Source organism: Pelodiscus sinensis, chromosome 2 (assembly GCF_052426305.1).
Source record: "Pelodiscus sinensis isolate ZL-2025 chromosome 2, ASM5242630v1, whole genome shotgun sequence".
NCBI lineage: Eukaryota > Metazoa > Chordata > Testudines > Trionychidae > Pelodiscus > Pelodiscus sinensis.
Window position 1 is genome coordinate 226,358,196 of NC_143053.1, and position 19,091 is coordinate 226,377,286.

General features: G+C 47.0%; 1 protein-coding gene across 1 annotated transcript in view; it reads right to left on the reverse strand.

Moving 5' to 3' along the window:
* The window catches only part of C2H10orf67 (chromosome 2 C10orf67 homolog), a 127,281-nt gene that overhangs the window by 66,155 nt on the left and 42,035 nt on the right, over nucleotides 1–19,091 (reverse strand). The window contains exon 9 of the mRNA XM_075922520.2: nucleotides 17,145–17,207. Coding sequence (XP_075778635.2) covers nucleotides 17,145–17,207 — 63 coding nt within the window. The remainder of the gene's footprint in view (nucleotides 1–17,144; nucleotides 17,208–19,091) is intronic.

Genomic DNA, 19,091 nt, shown 5'->3' on the forward strand with positions numbered 1-19,091 from the left:
TTTCCCTGGTGGTGCCCAGAGTGGCCACCAGGGCAAGTTGGGGAGAGCTAGCCTCCCACTAGTTCGAATTAAGTGGCTACACAGCCCTTAATTCGAACTACTTAATTCGAACTAGGCATTAGTCCTCGTAAAATGGGGGTTACCTAGTTCGAATTAAGCGCTCCGCTAGTTCGAATTAAGTTCGAACTAGCGGTTTGTATGTGTAGAGCCTATCACAGTTAATTCGAACTAACGTCTGTTAGTTCGAATTAACTTTATAGTGTAGACATACCATATAAGAGTTAGATATAGTGCCATAAGTTGTCATATGCAAATACCAATTAGAGTTATATTTTAAGCACATATATGTAAGTTCAGAACAATCAGAAGATCATACAGCAAGATGTTCCCAATTGCAAGCCTCGAGGAAACAATTTTGGAGCTTTAACATAGGTATCAGAAATACAAGTTTGTTATTTTGTACACTATCTTTAGTAGCAATAAATAAAAATAAATAAAATCTGCTTACTTTCTGTAACAGACACATTTTGTGTTATTGCCATTATCTACTCTATTTTAGTCAACTGTTTTTCACACACTTACAAGTATATTTTCTTACTTTTAACATACATGATTAAGGGCTTTTTCTTTTATTAAGAACGGGACTTTATTTTTCTAATTATTTTGGCATTTATGTTTACCTATCTCAATCATGTACATGATATACTAACATTTGACTCCATCATTACTATTTGTTTCAGACGTGGAGCCACATTTATTTTCATACAAATGTTAGGTTATTTTACAGATATAACTAAAATATAATTCGAAAATAAGCAACCTTCACCTGGATAATGTCTACAGTTATATGTTTATCAATATTTTTTAAAAACTGGAATGGCTAAAGCAAGTACAAGTTAAATTTACGTTCTAGAAGAACACTATTATTTGATTGTACCACTTTAAATAATGGATGATAAAGCACAATACGGTAATAAAAATAATAATGATAATTGATAAAAACAATAATGATAATTACTTCTGCCAGGCCAGGTTAGGCATTTTAGAACTCATCATTCAAATAATTAAATTTAAGCGTAAGAGAGAAATGAAATTATGAAATGCACAGAGCAATCAAAAATAATAAAATAGTACTGCAATCCTTAACCAACTATGCAAGAATAAAATTACAGAGAATACATGTGCATTATGTATTCTAACAGGAAGTACCAAGAAGTAACAAACACACAAATAATAAATAATACAAGTGTATGAGAGAAAAATTGTGTGTGTTGAAGAGTGAATAAGGGAGATTGAATGTGTGTTGGACATGTGTATGGAAAGAGTGTGTTAGAGCAAGTGCAAGAGAGACTGTGTGTGGGATACTGTGTGTGTATGTGCTGGAAGAGTGTGCGTGGGAAAGTGTGTGTGTGTGTTAGGTGGAGTGTGTGGGGGAGACTATGGCTACGTCTAGACTGCACATCTTTTTCGAGAGGCTTTGTCGACAGATACTGTTGACAAAGTCTCTGTCGAAAAAGAGCATCTAGATTACGTTTTTAGAAAAAGAGCGTCCAGACGGCCAGACACTCTGTCGAAAAAAGAAGGTACCCAGAAGTGCTTCTGGCAGGGCATGGGGGCAGCCTTTATTTCTAGGTGCTGCTGCATGCCCTTTGTAGAGACGTGTGCTTAAAGGGATCCCCCCAGACAGCTGTTGCTCTGCTTCTGGCTTGCCTACCTCCTAGCGGGAAAGCAAAGCTGCTGCAGTTCTTGCTCTGGTTGCCCTGCTTCCTCGGATACCACAGCAGTTTATTTTCTGGGTTTTTTTTTCTGATTTTCACTGTTTTTGGCCATGGAGCCTGAGCTGTCCCTGGGCAGGTGATGGCCCCACGTTGCCATACTGCAGCTTCTGCTGCATCTGCATAACTCTGTAATGAATCTCCTGCCCCCTGCAATTTCAGCAGCTCCGGATGGCTGCCATCCGCCAGGCTCACCAGGCTGGTGTCCAAATCCAAGAGGCCCCGAGGGAGAGATTCTCAGAAGAAGCCCACTGACTCTCCCCAAGGGGGGTTTGGCCTGGCCCACCCCTACCTTTCCCTCCACAACCCTTTCTCTCTTCCCATGAAGAAGACATATAAGCCGGCTTTCTTTGTAAACAGAAATTTGTTTTATTAGAAACACTAGCAGTAAAGAAAATGTGTGAACTGTTTAACAAAACTTTCTCTTTTTACTGTTCAACTGTTTATAAACTAAGTAAATCTGTCAGTCAAAAATAAAGATTTTGTAACATAACTGAAATGTCCTTTAACTGGAGTAGTAGGGGGCTGAAAACCTAGAGGGGAGAGGGAGCTCAAGTAGGCAGCTGCTTCCCTGATTGCAGGGTCCTGCCACCAGGGCCAGCCCGAGCCATTTTGGCGCCCCGGGCCTGGGCACGTGCACGGGCCCACCCCGAGGTGCGGGCCCACCCCTATAGGGTGCACGGGCCTGCCCCCAGGGCGCACGATGCATGCGCTGCCCAGCCCGGCCTGGACACCGCTGCTGGTGCGCAGCCTGGGGCGGGCCACGCCTGGCCGTGCAGGGCCCCACAGCCATGGGGGGAAGGGCGTGGCTGACCGGCACCGTGGGGATGCGGGCACGTGGCGTCTGATGGCAGCTATAAGGGATGCCGCGTGCCCCTTACAGCTGCCATCAGGCAACCCCCCCTCGGTTGGCGCCCTGGGCAGCTGCCCCGCCCACCCACGCCTTAGTCCAGCCCTGCCTGCTACCTTCCTGCAGCCTGGCATCGCCATGGCCTTGAGATCAGGTGGAGCAAGAGCCAGTCCTGGCCTGGGCAGGGAGGAGGGGCATCTGTTGGGCCTGTGAGGGTTCGGGAGCAGGAAGGGCTGGGAGGGAAGAGGGGGCTGGATAGGGTTGCCAGGTGTCTGGTTTTCTACCAGACAGTCCGGTATTTGCACCATCTGTTCAGTAGAAAAATTCAGAAAATCCCGGACATGTGCAATGTCCGGTATTTTGTGAATTCCCGGCGGGGCGCCGGAGGGAAGCCTGGCGGGGGCGTGGGAGTGACTGGGAGGCGGAGCACAATTGGTGCTGGAAGCCCTGTGGTCGCGCACAAAAGCCGGGTGGGGCGGGGGCCGGGACTCCCAGCCACCCCCCCCGCCCAGCTTTTGCACGGGACCAGAGGCTCCCAGCGCCAGTCGCGGCCCCACCTCCCAGCTGGTTGTTTCTGGTTGTGAGCAGACACCGGATGGGGGGAGTGGCTCCCAGCCCCATCCCTGCTCCTGCCCCCGCCCGGCCGGTCCCCCCCATCCCGGACAAGCATGTCCGTTTTTTTAGCAGGGTCTACCTGGCAACCTTAGGGCTGGAGGAGCAGAGGGGGCTGGAGGAGTAGGGGACTGGCATGCTGGAGGAACGGTGCCCGTGACAGGGGCAGGCAAGGTGAAGACCTCCCGCATTGTGGCACAGATGTCAGTGCGCTGCTGGACCAGCTCGTCCAGCAGCCTGGTGCACCACTCGGCCTCTGCCTCTGTCCTCTGCTGGATGGTCCTGTTCAGGTCTTGCAGGGCCACTACGTGCTCCCTCAGCAGGTCCGTGTACACACACCAGTGCCTGAGGGTGCCATGGTCTGGGATGGTGGTGGGGCGGGTGTGGTACTCCCCTGTTGGGTAGAGGGTCTGGCTGTGGAGTAAAGAAGAGGAGACAATCAATGTCCGTGTGCACCACTGCTGTCCCTGAGGGCATGCTGTGGCTGTCAGGGGCTGTCCTTTGGACAGGAGACTCAGGGATGTTACACGTGACACCACGTGTGAGTTGGGCAGCAGCCTGAAAGCCTCACAGGAGCCCCGCAGTGGCAATGGGACTAGATGGCCCCCCACACTGCCAACCCAACGTGTGTGGTGACCCCTCAAAGCACTCACCTGATATTCCCTCCCCGCTGTCATGGATGCCTGGGAGGCCTCTGGGGTCTGGAGGACTGGCTCCTGAGAGAGGGTCCCTGCTGCCTCCTCTTTCTCCTCCTCCTCCTCCTCCTCCTGGTGCAGCTCCCGCACCTGGTCTTCCTCCCTTAGGGGTCGGTTCATGATGTAGTGGGGTAACCCGGACTCCACCACACGCAGTGGAGTCTGGGCTTCCCCACCACCCAGAATCTGCTCCAACTCCTCGTAGTAAGGGCAGCTCTGTGGGGCTGCCCCAAAGCGGGAGCTCTGTTCCCGGGCCTTGGAGTATCCCTGCCGCAGTTCTTTGACCTTGGCCCTCACTTGTGCCATGGTGCGGGGGTGATGCCCTTTGGTGGTCAGTCCCTGGGCCAGGCACTCGTAAATGTCCGCATTCCTGTAGTACGTTTGCAGGGCCTGCAGGGCTTCTTCCTGGGACCAGAGCTACAGCAGGTTTTTGATTTCTGGCCCTGACTAGGCTGGTGCCAGCCTTTTGGTGCCCCTGGGTAGGTCCTCGTCTCTATCCAGAGAAGGGCCAGGGGGGCCTTGAGGCTGGGACATGACTGGCATGGGTGCTCTGGCTAGCTGCCGGACAGCAATGCCTGTCTGGGTGCCTGTGGCTTTAAGAGGCTGCGGCCAGGAACTACAGAGGTGCTGTACATGTAAAGGCTAGACTGTCCACCAGGGCTTCTTCCTGGAAGCCTTTTCTGTCGACAGAACTGGCCCAAACACACCCTTTTGTCGACAGATCTCTGTCGATAAAGGTGTTCTTCCTCGTAAAACGAGGTTTACCGCTGTCAACAAAACTGCCGCATTCTGTGGACTTACTGTCGACAGAACGCAGTGGTAGTGTAGACGCAGATATAGTTTTTTCAACAAAAGCCAACTTTTGTTGAAAAAACCCTGTAGTCTAGACACACCCTGTGTGTCTGTACCTGAGTATGTCAGCATGATGTCTCTGTATGCCGAGCACTCAGGAGCCTGAATGATTGTTCAGTCCAGCAGCATCCTCAGCTCCCACTCCTGAGTAAGAGGCACCAGCATATACAGGCTCTATGTCCCCCACACTAACTGAAATCCACTTGGGTTGAGCCACTTCAAGCATCAGGCAAGCTCCCCCAGAGTTCTACCAGGATAGATTAGCTTCCCAAAGAAAGGAAGACTGCTGTGGCAGTAGAAGCTGGATGGCCAGAGAACAGCAGCTGTTAGCTGGGTGCCCAGGGAACGGTGGTTACGTAAGGGCCAATGAAAATTTTGGTGTGACTATAGCTACCGCAAGCCCCACTCCTTCTCTAGAAATAAAGCAAATAGTTGACGAGGCGGTAGAACAGCATTACTTTTGTCAGCAACAACACACAACCAAGGATAAAGGAAGGCAGAGCAGAAACATGGAGAGACAAAGCACTAAGGGTACAACTAGAAAGAACAGAACAAATGGGATCCTTGGTAGAGGCTGCTGGAGGCCACCAAGACTGGGCAAAGAGTATTTAATGAAAATAGGCCTCATTGTACTAGAGGAGTGCTGGTAATAATGAGCTCTTTCAACTATCCCGGCATAGGCTGAGTGTTCACACATGGAATGATCTTAGCAATGATTCCATAGAGAATGCTTTTTTAAATATAAAAATTAATAGGAAAATTCAGATCTTAAAATAAAGTTCTATTCACCCATGTCACTTTTAATGAAAGTGAGGATTATGGTGAGCAAGTGGAAAGTCTTGATCTTTTAAAAAAAATACTATTTTTAAACATGTCAGTTCCCCCCTCCCCCTATTGGCCATCTTTTTCTTTTTGCAGCCAGAAGCCCTGGTGCTGCTCAGACAGGAAAGGACTGCACTGGAAAAGGTTTGCTGATATAGCTATATCAATGCACTAACAAATTCTCCTAGGGCTACATCTACACCATGACTATGTCTACACTCGTGGCTTCTTGCGCCAGAAATATGCAAATGAGGCTAAGCATGGAATATCAGCGAGCCTAATTTGCATACCTAATGAGCCACCATTTTTGCAGAAGAGGCTCTTGCGCCAGAAGAAGCTATCTACACTGCCCCTTCTTACGCAAGAAAAAACCCTCTTGCACAATGCCGTTATTCCTGAAAATAATTGGCGTAACGGCATTGCGCAAGACCATACTATACATCAGGGCTACTCAACTTTGGAAGCCCCGGGGGCCACAATAATACTCTCAGCACATGTCAAGGGCTGCAACTTAACTGTGGTTGCAAATACTTGCAAATATATATGTGTGGCGGGGCGGCCCCGCCACTCCCGGAGCCGACCGCTGCGCGGGCTTACCCCGACCGCCGCGAGGCGCGGTTCGGGACGGCCGGCAGACGCCGCACAGGGGGGCGGCATTCCCCCAGCCCGGCGCGGAGCCTGACGTCATCCCCGCGACGGGGCCAGGCGGCGCGCACAAAGGACGTCGGGGGAGACGTCATCCCCCGGCGTCAGGCGGGAGGTTTAAATGCCTGGCCGTCCGTCCAGGAGGGGAGCGGCGAGCAGGGAGATCGGGAGGCCCCCGGAAGACCGTGGGGAAGTGGATACTGGCGCCCCTGGGTGAGGTAAAACCCCGGGGGCCAGCAAGGTGGGACGAGGGGAAGAGGGAGAAGTGACCCAGGGCTGGGCCGCGAAACCCGAGAGCGGGGGAGTTTAGGGGTCGCAACCCCCCCCCCCGTTACTGGCTAGGACGAGTGTCCTGGCTTTAGGGCCCTGGGTTGGGGTCCGGAGTGTGGGCGGGCCCGGACCCCCTCCCTCTCACCCTTTCCCGAAAGAGTGGTCATTGGGGCCACGGTCGCGTATTACGGGATAGGCGCGGCGCGGTGAGTGTAGCGGAATTAAAGGGCTTTGACTAGGAAGCTTAGCTTGTTTGGCGTTAAACCAGTCAGGAAGGGGGGGGGGGACCCCCCCCCTTTCCCACTCCCTCCGGGACGGAGGCGTAACAATATGCAAATAGTTTTTTCACACTGATGGGCATGAATACAAAAAGTAAGCCTTAAGCCGCAGCACCGGACCCAAACGTGGCCAGCGTGAGCCAGTCAGCACCTCTCAGGCTCTGCCCTCAAGACTAAGCAGCCAGCACCTCCCACAATGCCCCAGCGCTCCCAGCACCTCCTCCCTAGGGGCTAGGGATGCCAACACCCTGTACCCATCTGGTCCAGCTAGACAGTCTGCTTGTGTCTTTCAATGCTCATCCCGCCTGGGAGACGTTGGGTCATTCCACCTGCGGGCCACGTGTTGAGTCCTGCATAAACGCAAACCACACCGTGGGCCGCAAACAAATGGGCTACAGGCTGCATGCGGCCCACGGGCCATGTGTTGAGTAGACCTGCTATACATTATTCTTTTGAACACGTGTCTGTTAAGAGTCAGATACTTCATTCATAGCACATGCAATATTTCCATTGACTTCAACAAGGAATGTTTTTTCAAGAAGCAGCAATGATTTCTTGTGTAAAAGTATAAAAGGATACTCTGAGGTATAGCTGGCCAAACTTTAGACCTGCTTTTTGCATTGGAATTGGAAATTCAGTGCTGGATTTTAAACCTGTGTCATCTATTAACATTACCTCCAGTATGTTGGGGCTCATCTCCCATATCTCAGCTCAGCATCTCAGCTAGTTTCTCATTGAGTCTGAATCATGGATGAAAGAGAGCTGGGTGATGCTTAACCCAAATAAGACTGAGGTGAGGATGGTGTATTGGGGAAAAATCCAGAAAAGATGGCAGAAGTTATATGATTATGTTGGCTTTTAGTTAAATGGATTTGCAATTAAGGAGTAATTTTAGACTCCCCGCTATTATTTTATGATTAAGGCTGCAGGTTTGTCACAAAGATCACCAATGTCCCCTCTAATTTTTCCATCTACACTCAGAATAAATTTTGTTATATGCACCAAGGTATGTGCCACTGTGCACCACCAATAGAAACATATACTGTTGGCTACGGCCACTCTGCTAATCAGCTGGGTGGCATTTGAATCTCCTCTAGGAAGCCACCCAAGTACTCAGATTACAGGGAATACTAGAGACCACAGAAAGTTGCCACAAGGCCAGTAAATTCGAACTAGGCTTAGTCCTCGCAGAATGAGGTTTACCTAGTTCGAACTAAGCGCTCCGCTAGTTCGAATTAAGTTCGAACTAGCGGAGCGCTAGTGTAGCGCCTATCAAAGTTAATTCGAACTAACGTCCGTTAGTTCGAATTAACTTTGTAGTGTAGACATACCCTAGCAGAAGCTGGAATTTGGCTGTGAAAGGGGGCCAGGAAGTGTGGCATAGGATGAGATGAGGCAGGCTCTGGGTGGCAATTACCTTGCGCAGCAGGGGCTCCCCAGAAGCAGCAAATTCCCCTCGCTCAGCTTCTAGGCAGAAGTGTCACCAGGCAATTCTGTTCACTGCCTCCATCTGTGGATACTGCCTCTCCAGCTCCTATTAGTGGTGGTTTGCAGCCAACGGGAGCCGCAGAGCTGGTGCTCAGGACGAAAGCAGTGTGCAGAGCTTCCTGGCCACACCTCCATCTAGGAGCTGATTGAGGGAGATGTTGTCATTCCAGGGAGGTGCAGAGTGCGGCAGGAAACCTGCCAGCCCAGCCAACCCTTCCACTCCTCCAGGCTGTTCCTTGAGCACCTGCAGCACCCCCTGAGCCACCCTCCCCCCGAAACACCTACCATACCCCTTGGCTTCCTCGAGCATACCTGTGGCACACTCTGAGTTGCCCGTCCCAAGTACCTGTGGTGCCTCTTGGCCATTCCCTTAAGATTTAGTCAGGGACATATAATAGAAGTCACAGATTGTGATTTTTTGTTTACTGCCCATGACCTGTCCATGACTTTTACTAAAATACCCATGACTAAAATATAGCATTATTTATGATCATACCACAGCAATAATATGGTCAGCTCTCTGGCAACAGCATCTGACTAGGAGGCTGATGCCACAGTTACATGGCTAATTGCACATCTGACCCCTATCTGAACTCTCTGAGCACACCAGGTGTTGGGACTCATACTCTCTCCTGGAGTGGAATCATCATTCTCCCACTCTCAGACAGGGCACTGGACTTTGCATCATGAGTCCGGTGTGGTTACCTTAGCAGGTCTGACTGACTTTGGCACCTGCTATTCTTCTTTTGAGAATTTATGTGCAATGGTTTATACAGTGAGCAGCCTCCTCAGTCCAAAGAATTGTTTACACTTAACAGTAGGAAAAAGCAAAAAGGACTTTAAACACAGTCTATATGCATATCTATCTTAGAATCATAGAACACCAGAACTGGAAGCGACCTCAAGAGGTCATCAAGTCCAGCCCCCTGCCCTCCTGGCAGGACCCAGTGCCATCTAGACCATACCTGACAGATGTCTATCTAACCTGGTCTTAAATATCTCCAGAAATGGAGATTCCATAAACTCCCTTACCTTAAGATTTACTATCCTTCCTGTTGGAAGCCTATGAAGGCCTCACTTTTTCTGACCATCTGGCGTGTGTGTGTTCAAGCCTTCTTTTTGGATGTGGACCATGTTGCTGTCCATGCTTTTGTTGCCTCAAGATTAGTTTATTGCATGATGTGCTTACATGTGCTTTACTTTAAAACTATTTGGGATTGACAGAATGCAGTGGCTGGCTTACTGTGTGAGGCATCATGCCCGGTGCACATGATTCCAGTGCTCCAGGATCTGTACTGGTTTCCCATTGGTCTTGCAGCACTGAGTATATGGTATTAGCTATGACTAATAACATTCTGAAGGGCTTGAGACAAACTTGTTTGAGGGATCAACTCTCTGCCTGTGTCAAATTGGCACAGTTACGATCAGTACCAGTGCTTGAGCTGGATCTCTCTCATTATAAAAGAGGAGGAGTAGCCAACAGGGCATTCCCTGTGGGTTTCAGAACATGGAAGCTTGCTCCCCCTCGGTCTGCAGTAGTTCAGATATGGTGGCTTTCCGAGCACACTGCAAAAATCATCTATTTGACAAGATTTTTTGAAAGGGCTGAGGGTAGGCTTCTGAAAATGTAAAAGTGGAAAGGAGTTTTTGTAAGTGGAAGGCAGAGCACCTGGTAAAATGACTATTTTAATGTTGCTGGGGGGTTTTACTGTATGATTAATGGTGTATTAGGGCACCAACAGCCTTAGTAGATAGGTGTTTTATTATTATTGAGATCTAAAGCAAAATAATATTTAAATAAATATTTGAATAAAAGCAATCTGTCATTGCAACACACTCCTGACCTTAGACACCTCCTTGCTTGTAATGTTTTATTTGAAATGTGATTAAAGATAGCAAATATCAAACTCAACACTATACTGTATTTTATGTATTAATACAAACAAATCCTTCTTTGAAACATTTTATACATTTCAGTTAGCCGGTACTGTTTCTGTCCTTCCTTCCTAAACTGGTTCAGTTTATCTCAGCATGTGTGCTGTTCCCACCAAATGCCATGGATTTCCAAATATAAGTATGATTAATAAGGCACGCCAAATAACTTTTTTAAGAAATACAGCTTTGAAAAATTTAAGATGATTAATATACCAATTTAGATATTAAGTTCTAAGTACTTGCTTACTGTGTGCTATTATTTTAAAGTTTTAGGAAGATCAAGGATTACAGCAAACTTTTGTCAAACAAAACCTTTGTCTATCCTAAATTCCAGATGCCTTTAGAAATGATGAAACAAAACATAAATCTTTTGTTCACTAAGAAGCATCTAGTTTTTTTTCTTGCAGATATTAAACAAGGTTCTCAGAAAAAGTTAAGAATTCCCAAAGTGTAAGAAATTTGTTTGGCTGAAACGAAGATTTTTTTTCCTAAAAAACAAAACGTTGCATAACAGTATTATTCAATTACAGTCCAAAAGACCAAAGAAGTTAGTCTGAGTCTCACTATACAGTCAGACTCACTGTACCCAATTTGTTGAAGAGTAGAAACTAGGGAGATGTTCAGAAGATGGCTCAAAAGCACATTTCTTTTGTTAGACTAGGTTCTTTAATACCTCCCTACAGTTAGAATTAGTCATTTGAACTATTCAGCCTAACAGGTTATGGAGTCATGCTTGCCAACCACCCCGATTTAGGAGGGACAAGTAATTTTTTAGAAGAATAATAACCATATACCACTAATAAAACCTCTTAAAATAAAGTATCAATGGAGCCAAAAATGTGTGTATTTCTTTCTCACCAAATTCCTCTATTTATAACAAGTAGGATGAATGATTTATTAAATGGAGAGCCTGGAGAAAGTGAGCAAGACTTCTGTATGAGATACCATACCTTCTGTCTCATAATCACCCCACTAAAATTATGCACGAAGGTGTGTGCCTCATGGAAAGAGGAAGAAAAATGAAAGGAGACAGACAATGATGTGAATGAGATTGTCAGTACTTTTCACACAGATTACCAGAGTAATTGCATTCAGTTACTATGCTTACATGAACCAGATTAAAACTGGGTGACCTTATAGGTGGATGCACCATATCCTTATAACAAAACCCTGAACCATGCAGTCCCTCAGTGAGTACTACTAAAGTGCTAACTACTTAATACTTTCAGGCTGTATCTACACTGGCACCCTTTTCCGGAAAAGGGATGCTAATGAGACACTTCGGAATTGCAAATTCCGTGGGGGATTTAAATATCCCCCGCGGCATTTGCATGAACATGGCTGCCGCTTTTTTCCGGCTCGGGGTTTCGCCGGAGAAAAGCGCCAGTCTAGACGGGATCTTGCGGAAAATAAGCCCTTTTCTGGAAGATCCCTTATTCCTACTTTCAAGTAGGAATAAGGGATCTTGTGGAAAAGGGCTTATTTTCCGCAAGATCCCGTCTAGACTGGCGCTTTTCTCCGGCAAAACCCTGAGCCGGAAATAAGCGGCAGCCATGTTCATGCAAATGCCGCGGGGGATATTTAAATCCCCCGCGGAATTTGCAATTCCGACTGGTCTCATTAGCATCCCTTTTCCAGAAAAGGGTGCCAATGTAGACACAACCTCACAGTTTAGGCACCTAAATATGTTGAAAATTCTGGCCTTATATTCTTCGCTGGCCCTCCTTCCCCATATAACAAAAACCCCTTACTTCAGTCAGTATTTTCCTCTTTTGTCAATAAATCCTAATATTCATCTCAAGAGAGTCAATAGTTATTTAATATTTTAACATATGCCTGCAATACAGCTAGGTGCTGTGTGGTAAGATTACATTTTCACTGTTGATTGACATATTTATCTCCAAAATATAGATTTTACAATGGATATTGCAACTGTTTGAAAGTTAAGGACAAATGCTGTGCACAAATTTGAAAATGTCATAGAGTCATAACAATTAAGGACAGAGGGACAACCAATTTAGTCTGATCTTTTATATATCACAGGTCACCAACATCATCCAGCAGTCAAACACTTAACCCAACAACTGAAATTAGATCTGGGCATTACAGCAGCAGGAGGCTAAACCACCGTGTGCCAAAAGTAGGGAACAGGTGAGACAAATGTGATCAATAGTGTTACATATTGGTATAAAGATTAGTTGATATATACCCATAATACAAAAAAAGAAATCTCATTATTTAGATTATTTCAGTTATTTCTTTTTTTAAAAAGCGACTGTTTAGGAAGGAGCACTGCAGAAAGGATCTAGGTGTAAGCGGGGGAATGGTCCCGCTATTGTGGGGAACTTTCCTGGCTTCTATACCACCCCGGTGAAATGGACCAGCAGAAAGATCTGAGTCCCCGCTCCCACTTCCTTTACCCCACGTCTCCCTGATCCTGAGGGCTCCCCCTCCACTCTCCTGAGTAGCAGAGTCCTCGAAACCCCAACAAGGCTGGGCCCAGGTTTCCTGGGGCTTAATCCCCGACCTTGCAGTCAATAGGGGCAGGAGTTAGGGTGTCCCCACTCCGAAGTGCTCTCTTTACACTGCATGCTTTCTTGGCCCAGTGATCTTTTCATAAGGTTCAAAGCAAATACAATGTATTAAACATCAACTGGTTAAAGAGAAAAGAATAAGAAAAAATGAGAATGCTTAAATGAGAACACACAGCCCTGCTCTGTAGCACAGGGACATCAAAACAGCAGTCTGCAGAGTGTAAGGACAGTCCACAGTCTCTTCCTTATAGGCCCCTTAGAGGCCCTGGATGTGCTGCAGGGGGGCTGCAGGCTGGACACACTTGCTCTGGTAGTGACCACACAGCCTCAAGCTCTAAGTGGCCAGACCCCTCTCCCAGTCTGGCCTGCTCGGCCTCTTGGCTGGTCTCCCTGCCCAGAGCCTCTCCCCACACTTTGCTGGTCCCAGCTGCTCACCACACCCAGCTGTAGGCTGTGCTGCCTTAGTCTCCAGCTCCTTACGTTGCTTCTCTGTCCCTTTTGGCTTCTCTGAGCACTGCCAGTCTGCTGCTCAACACTGGGTCTGTGCTCCTTGAGCTGTGTGTGTCTGGCTAACGCAAGCCCCTGTACTTAGGGCCCCGGGCTGGGACCCAGAGAGGGGGCAGGACCGGGTCCCCCTCCCACCTCCCAAACACCCCTGCCCCCAGTGGAACCGCGACTACCCCTCACCGGTTACGAAGGCCGGACACGAACCAGGGTTTGCTGATCCCCCCCCCCCTCACATCTATCAGGCGGAAAAGGGGTGATCGCACCCAAAGAATAGAAAACTAGCCTAAGGGCTGGAACTACACACCCAGACACGAGGCGGAGGGGGCCGCAGACCCCCCCTACCAACTGGTAGGGAGTGATCGCACCCCCCTAGAACACTCACAGACATCTATCAGGGATGATGTAGATAGTGCTTGGTCCTGCTATGAAGGCAGGGGACTGGACCTGATGACTTCTCGGGGTCCCTTCCAGTTCTGATATTCTATGATTCTGTTTACACAGCAACAGACTACATCCGTGGCAAACCAGGATATGAATCTATAGCTCACCACTTACTAACATAGCACTGTCCCATGTGGACACTGCTACAGCACATTAAGGATACATCTACACTGTGATAACAGATCAACAGCACAACCACGGCTGGTCTGAGTCAGCTGACCTATCCTCTGACAAGTGGTGCTGCAATTTTTTTATTGTAATCTGGACATACTCTGAAAATCCTGAAATGTTGCTTGACTCACAACTACCTGCTCTGTAGTGTTAGACAGTATTTTCCTGAGACTGATAGGCCCAAATTCTGTCAGAACAGTTTGGCAAGGTAGTACTTTTGTTTCTTGCTTGGCTTTTACAACACCTTTTCATGGACTATGGCTGATTGAATTGATATTGGTGAAGTAAAAACAGAGCTCTTCAGGTGTGGAGGGACTACTTTTCTGAGGTCTGCTGCAAACACTGAAAGTCAGTCAGTTTATTCACTATCGGAATAGCTATTTTGAATTTAACATACAAGATGTATTGTGATTTTTAGTAGGGTTTTTTTTGGGAGGAGGTTTTATTGCTGTGGAAAGACACATTTTAAAATGGACCTACTGCTGTTACTGGTCTTGAACTGCATGGGTTTTGTGTAAGACATCTGGTACTCTAATCTTCTGAATTTGTGCCTCATTTGATATTATTTGTGCACGAACCATTGTTGTCTGTGAAGAAAGCTAATGTTTGCAGGCTAATATGTTAATCTTTTCAGAGCTTATTACGATCTATGAAGTACATCATTTCAAAAAATTATACCAAATGGAAAACAGCCACTTAATCAGATTGCTGTATTTATGGCTACCACATTTAAGATGGACAGCAACTGAGCTAAGCTTACTTTTGATTCCCTCCTAACATATCTCACTTCCTTTGCCCCACCATGCTCCTTCCTTACAAAAATGAGACTGAAAATAGTGAGAGTCTGTATTCCACTACAAAGGAGCAGTGACCGAAAGAGAGGACTGAGCTATAAGACATGTATCTAAAGCCATATGGATAATAGGAAGAAAGTAACTAAGGGTACGTCTACACAGCACCATTATTTCAAAATACTAGCATTATTTTGAAATAACTTAGTCTACATCTATACAGCAGGCAGTTTCTTCAAAATAATGTTGAAATACAGTCCAGCTGGAAGACATCTTACTCTGACTCTTGTGTAACCCTTCTACCAGGCCGAGTAAATAGCAGCAAGGGCCGGGTTCAGTATCTAGGGGTCTCCTCCCAACAAGGTAATACAACAGCGGCTCGAGCCCCCACCCAGTGACCTGGAAAATCTTACATACACCTCTGGGTGTGTCAAAGAGGCAAGTCTTCCCCTCTCGCAAGCACAGAGCCTCAGTATAGCAGCAAACCTTTTATAACATGAGGTAACCGACATCAGCATTAAATTGGGAAAACACCACAATGGATTTACAGACCAAACATGAGCAAAGGCCCTCCCCCCAGCCACAAATCCTCCAAAGTCCCAAAAGTCCAACACCCCAAAAGTCTCTGCCCCGGGTCAGTGCCGCCCCAGGGTTCAAAAGTTCACCCGGCAGGATTTCACCATCCCAACCTGGAGGGGTGGGGATCGATACACCTTACGTGGCCCGCCGATGGCTCTGCCTCTCCAATGGCTCTGCCCCCGCCGATGGCTCTGCCTCTCCAATAGCTCTGCCTCTCCGTGGGGTTCTGCCGCCGCCGTCGACACGAGTCACTCCGCCAGCCGTCTCGGCCCACGCCCCTGGCTGCCAGCTGGTTGCTCCTGCCCCTGCTCCACTGGCTGTCTGCTGCCGTTCCTACCAGCTGCAGGTCATCCCCGTCCGCCATCCCCGTCCACCGCTCTGCTGTCTGCCCGCACCCACAGGTTGTCCCCGCCAGCACCCACCGGTCATCCTGGCAAACCGCTCCGCTGTCTGCCTGCACTTTGCTGGTTGTCCCTTGCAAGCTGCTCTGCTAGTAGCCCAGCAGCTTAGCACCAGGCTCCCCTCAGCAACAGTGATTTCAGCTCCGTCCGCAGTATAGCACCTGGCTCCCCACAGTGATTTCAGCTCAGAACAGAGGAGCCTCAGCACTAGTGCTCCACTGGTCCACAATGAAGTTAACTCCACAACTAGACTCCTAATGGAATCCAAATTAATTCTGATATTCCACATTGGAGAGAGGCAGGGGTACAATCAGTGTTGTTTAGGCCCTCAGACAGCACCCCACCACCAGGCACAAAGACCTGTCACCAGCCTCTCTCAATTTGACTTGGTTTGGAACCCATGCCCCTTGTCTAGCGAGTGCTACTTAGTTTATGGCGAATCCCTCTGTCATAAATAGTTCCACCATTCCATTGTCCTTGATTTGCGTAATCAGGGTAACAACACTTTTATCCCCCCTGCCTCAATAACAGAGAGACTGGAGATCCCACAGTGGCCAAAGTGATCATTTGGGCTGCTGTGAGCGCATACTAGACAGGGTGGGTGTGTCTATGCAAATTGGGATCAGCCCCTGAAGTCTCTTTGCACCACTGGCCACAGTTCACCACCAGATATCAGGGTAGAGTTTACCCTGACCCCGCTTACACTTGTAACACTCAGGCTACGTCTACACTGGCCCCTTTTCCGGAAGGGGCATGTTAATTTCAGAGATCGCAATAGGGAAATCCGCGGGGATTTAAATATCCCCCGCGGCATTTAAATAAAAATGTCCGCCGCTTTTTTCCGGCTTTTAGAAAAGCCGGAAAAGAGCGACTACACTGGCCCCGATCCTCCGGAAAAAGCGCCCTTTTCTGGAGGATCTTATTCCTACTTTGAAGTACTTTGAAGTAGGAATAAGATCCTCCGGAAAAGGGCGCTTTTTCCAGAGGATCGGGGCCAGTGTAGACGCTCTTTTCCGGCTTTTCTAAAAGCCGGAAAAAAGCGGCGGACATTTTTATTTAAATGCCGCGGGGGATATTTAAATCCCCCGCAGATTTCCCTATTGCGATCTCTGAAATTAACATGCCCCTTCCGGAAAAGGGGCCAGTGTAGACGTAGCCTCATTGTACAAGGAGTAAGGGAAGTCAGAGGAAGAGTGCTCTATTTCAAAATAAGTGCTGTGTAGACGCTCCCAATTTCGAAATAAGCTATTTTTAAATAAGCTACTCAATTGACATAGCTCAATTTGTGTAGCTTATTTCAAGTTAAGCCCTGCTGTGTAGATGCACCGTAAGAGGCGAGAGTTAAGAAAATCATCTTAGTTTAGTTATCAGTGAAGCATAGGGAAAGTTACAAACAGAAGAAGTAAAAAAAAGTTTGATAAGGCAAATAAACAACAGGTACTGTAACAGATAATACAATTGAAATATATGTTCCATCTAAGAAGTAAAATTAATTTACCTTTTTCTGTGTCTCAGGTGACTTTTTTCCCACTTTTGTTTCAATGCTTTTTTGTTCTTTGAGCTGTTAAAAAGAATGCCAAAAAAGCTGAGCAAAAATACAGATATAGACATGTATATAATGTAATACAGAGAGGATGAGGGAGACAGTATTAATTTAATATTACACTTCTTTGAAAAATGGCATTAAATTAACTCTTTCATTTCCAGAAATATTGTCGATAGTGTACAAAAAAAATACATCTTCCTTCAGGAATTACTATTTTTTTAAACAATGAAATGCAGCTTTATCCAGGTTCAAAGCAAAATGTACCAGTGCTTTAATCTATTACACTGAACATTTATTTTTATAGTTTATTGCCTATGAATAGGACTAAATGACTGACTTAACTATAGTCCACAATTTTTCTTGGAAAGATCTTCTTGAAATAAACTAAATAAGTTTAGTCCAAAAGTCTACATCTTCATGCAACTGTTTCTGTACACGTAAATGCTCCCCCGCCCTTCCACAAGAATAAAATTTTACTTTTGATGCTATGTCATGCAGCTGAAATGATCTACAGTATTATTTATGGGTTTCTGTAAAGGTGTGGGCTATCCCCTGAACCTCCTTATAATCTGCTTTGCAAAAGCATCCTACCTTAAATTCCCCCCCCCCGCCCAGCAGTTTTTTTACATTAACAGACTATGTCAAGAAGCGAACCCACATTAATCCTTTTAATAGTGTTTCAAGACAGGAATAATTCAGGACCCGAATAATTCAGGACAGGAATAATTCAGGACCACAGATGTGGTCTCCTCACCTCAAAAAAGATATTTTGGCCTTGGAAAGGGTTCAGAAAAGGGCAACTAAAATGATTAGGGGTTTGGAACGGGTCCCATATGAGGAGAGGTTAAAGCGACTGGGACTTTTCAGTTTAGAAAAGAGGAGACTGAGGGGGGATATGATAGAGGTCTATAAAATCATGAGTGGTGTGGAGAGGGCTGATAAAGAAAAGTTATCATAATAGAAGAACTAGAGGACACCAAATGAAATTAATGGGTAGCAGGTTTAAAACTAATAAAAGAAAGTTCTTCTTCACGCAACGTGTAGTCAACCTGTGGAACTCCTTGCCAGAGGAGGCTGTGAAGGCTAGGACTAGAATAGAGTTTAAAGAGAAGCTGGATAAATTCATGGAGGTTAGGTCCATAAAAGGCTATTAGCCAGGGGATAAAATGGTGTCCTTGGCCTCTGTTTGTCAGAGGCTGGAGAGGGATGGCAGGAGACAAATTGCTTGATCATTGTCTTCAGTCCACCCTCTCTGGGGCACCTGGTGCTGGCCACTGTTGGTAGACAGGATACTGGGCTAGATGGACCTTTGGTCTGACCCAGTACGGCTGTTCTTATGTTCTTATGACCCTGATTCAGAGCTCCACAACTTAAAAAGTTCACAAAACCAACTCTGAGATTAGACTCCTGGGGTATGTCTAGACTACATGGCTCCGTCGATGGAGCCATGTAAACTAGTTTACCCAACATAGTCAATGAAGCAGGGATTTAAATAATCCCCACTTCCTTAAAATAAAAATGACCGCTGCGCTGTGCTGACAATCAGCTGATCCTGCACAGCGCAGCAGTCTAGACGTGGATTGGTCGACAAGGGAAGCCTTTGTTGACCGCTCCTCTAAACCTCTTTGACAGACCCAAGTAGTCTAGACACACCCCTGGAGTCAGAGTGAAACCCACAGCCACAGGAGCCTACATGGCTTCTACTCTCTTCTCTCCTACTTAGCTGGAGCTTCCTGTTCCTTTCCGGTTTAAACATCTCTACCCTTGGTTGGGGCAGGGCCTTCTTGATTATACTTCTGGCTGTCCTGGTCTTGGCTGCAGCCCATCCCTTAAAGAACAGTGCACTCCTACACAGTCTCCTGCACATTTAATATTGCTTTCTTTAGTAATGTGCTATGA